The sequence below is a fragment of the Acanthisitta chloris genome, unplaced genomic scaffold (assembly GCF_000695815.1).
Source record: "Acanthisitta chloris isolate BGI_N310 unplaced genomic scaffold, ASM69581v1 scaffold23591, whole genome shotgun sequence".
Taxonomy (NCBI): Eukaryota; Metazoa; Chordata; class Aves; order Passeriformes; family Acanthisittidae; genus Acanthisitta; species Acanthisitta chloris.
The window spans coordinates 1-2,667 of record NW_008654644.1 but is presented as its reverse complement, the minus strand read 5'-3'; the positions used below and the strand labels follow the sequence as shown (position 1 = coordinate 2,667).

The 2,667-nt window shown below is 36.0% G+C and overlaps 1 protein-coding gene across 1 annotated transcript; it reads right to left on the bottom strand.

Annotated features, from left to right (window-relative positions):
* Positions 1–540: 540 nt before the first annotated feature.
* On the bottom strand, positions 541–1,614 carry ORAOV1 (oral cancer overexpressed 1; the record flags this gene model as incomplete). The annotated part of the gene is made up of 3 exons (XM_009083629.1): positions 541–609; positions 950–1,067; positions 1,544–1,614. Coding segments are annotated over 3 exons (258 nt in total), but the record flags the coding sequence as incomplete, so codon positions are not given.
* Positions 1,615–2,667: the final 1,053 nt, after the last annotated feature.

The window sequence follows — 2,667 nt, the reverse complement described above, 5'->3', positions numbered from 1 at the left end:
ACACACAGACTTTTAAATAACATACATCCTTTAAACAAGGAAACTTTGCAAAAGGATATGTTTTCCTTTCAAGGAATTAATCAATGCAAAACTGGTCACGAATTAAAGCAAATTATTTCTATTTAACACTAGTGTTTCAGTGATCCTAAATAGAACTTGGAGATAATACATGACATGAGAAGCTAAATTGAATCATCTGCACACACAGACTTTTAAATAACATACATCCTTTAAACAAGGAAACTTTGCAAAAGGATATGTTTTCCTTTCAAGGAATTAATCAATGCAAAACTGGTCACGAATTAAAGCAAATTATTTCTATTTAACACTAGTGTTTCAGTGATCCTAAATAGAACTTGGAGATAATACATGACATGAGAAGCTCTTTTCCCAATGGTTTTCTTTTCCCTTTCCCCTTTAATATTTAGCACCTCTTCACTATTTTGAATTTGTTTAAAGTAAGAGTAAACATGTTTCCAGTTATCTGTTCTTTTAATGTTTCTTCTTTGGTCATCCATGTTTTATCTTCATCCGTTATATTCAAAATGTTAGGGAAGATCTTTCAGCACCAATTCTAAAATCAGACTGAATATTTAGCATTGAACAAACCTAAAAAAAAAAAACACAACAGTGTTTCAAGGCTTCTATTTTCCAAGCAGAATGTTCAACAGAATTCCCAATTGCTCCATTTCTCTTCTTCTGGTCCCACTTGTAATTCATTGGCAAAAAATATTTTCGACTTGTCTTTTAAAGAATATTTCTCCTTTTATTTTGCATTTGCTATTGGTTGAGGAATTTTCAACTATAAGTATTTTCACTTCAAGCCTTTTGCTCTGACTGCAGAGGGGAACAACAGTTGCTCCACACAATTACTGTCGTTTTGGTGCATTAAGTATTTTCAGAAATTAATTCCATTTTTGTGCTAAAATAACAACTTATTCTTACAAACCTGTTTAAATTTTCCTCTAATTTTTTCCAGATCTTCTTGCAGCTTATCATAAGTGGGGTCTTCATATGGGAATTTCTGAACCATCCCTATTAATGAATCCAGAGCCCTGATCTTTTTGCTACAAAAGAAAATAGAAACCCAAATCAAAACAGGAAAAACAATGATCCTACTACAGAATTAATTTTAATCCACCAATATGAAAATGATACTAATATATAATAACCCAGAACATAGATCCCAACCCTCTAGCCTCTTTTGATTCAACTTTCCCCATTTAGCTCAATGACAACGTGTGTTTAATACATATTTAAGCCACAATCAGAAATTAAGCTGTAGCACAGCTGACAAAGTTAAGGTTTCTCCTTTAACTTGCCTGCCAAAAGTTGAGAAATACTCAATTTTCAGAAATAATGATTAGATGACTGAGCAAAATAAAGAAATGCAATAAAAAAAGTCACCAGAACACAAAATGGCTCACGGTGTGGTGGCAATTCTGTCAGGCAGATACACCAAAACTGGACAGAAAAAAAAGCTATGAAGAAAAAAATGAAAATCATAAGAAAAAAAATTGACTTTTAACCTTTTTACCCTTACCTGTTCTTTTCATCTGTGCAGTTCTGGAGCAGACGGTGCCATGTCAGTGCAAACCCAAGGTAGCAGCCAATCTAGGAATGTAAGGGAAAAAACATAATCAAACAAAAATAAAGCACTACACTGTATCTCATTCCTCAGGAAACAAAACTCTGGATACACAAACATGTTTCCAAACTGGAAAGTTCAGCTAGGATAGGATAAATGAGGGCTGTGTTACACAGCACAAGGGTTAGAAATCCCTTGCGAGAGGACAAAATATTTAAAATGCAGCATAAAAAGCAATTCTGGCAAACACTAGCACTGCTTTATACTCTTTGAAGGCCCAAATTTATAAAGTGTGGCAGCAGGGAGAAGTTAGAGAAGTAGCTATTTAAGATGTTTTGGTAAGTGGTTGTTTTTGCAGCACCTGTCAGTTAAAGCAGCCACAGAGAGTCCTACAGAAAGGTGTCCCAGAGGTACTGAGAAAGACAGTAAGTCAAAGAGGAAACCACTTTTTTCTGAGTTAATAAAGTATTTTACCAGCCTAACCCCAGAGGGTAGTGGGAAAACAGAAAGAAGCACAAGGAGTGAGTAAGCCTTGCAGCCAGAACTTTTCATTCCAACTCTAGACACCAAGTGAAACAGGAATGTAGGTAAGTTCCTCAGTGCACCAACTGGGTAGGTCACTGCAGTCCCTTTCCAAAGTGACTCAGCATTCACACAGAAACAGCACAGACATCTGAAACAAAAAGTTAGCTGCCTTGGAGAAATTAAGTCCAAGAACTTATGCCTCTTTAATTATAATGTTTTACTTGAATTCATTATCAAGCAACACCAGTATCAGATCAGTATCATAATTCTGCCCAAGACACAACACAGGCTGACAGGGCTAACATCACCCTTGTGACTCACTGTCTATAATCCCACTGCCCTCTGGAGCTTCCCTGACATCAGCTGGTTAGAGCAATTCTCTGTTGTGGTCTGTCTAGGATGATTTTGTATCAAACTATCCAGCTTTGGGGACTGCTGTTAAGCACTTTCATCTTGGAACTACATTTTGTACTGCAAATGGGAAAACATTTAACCACTGTACATCTTTGTATCATCAGAGAATCTTGGAATGGTTTGGGTTCAAATGGACCTTA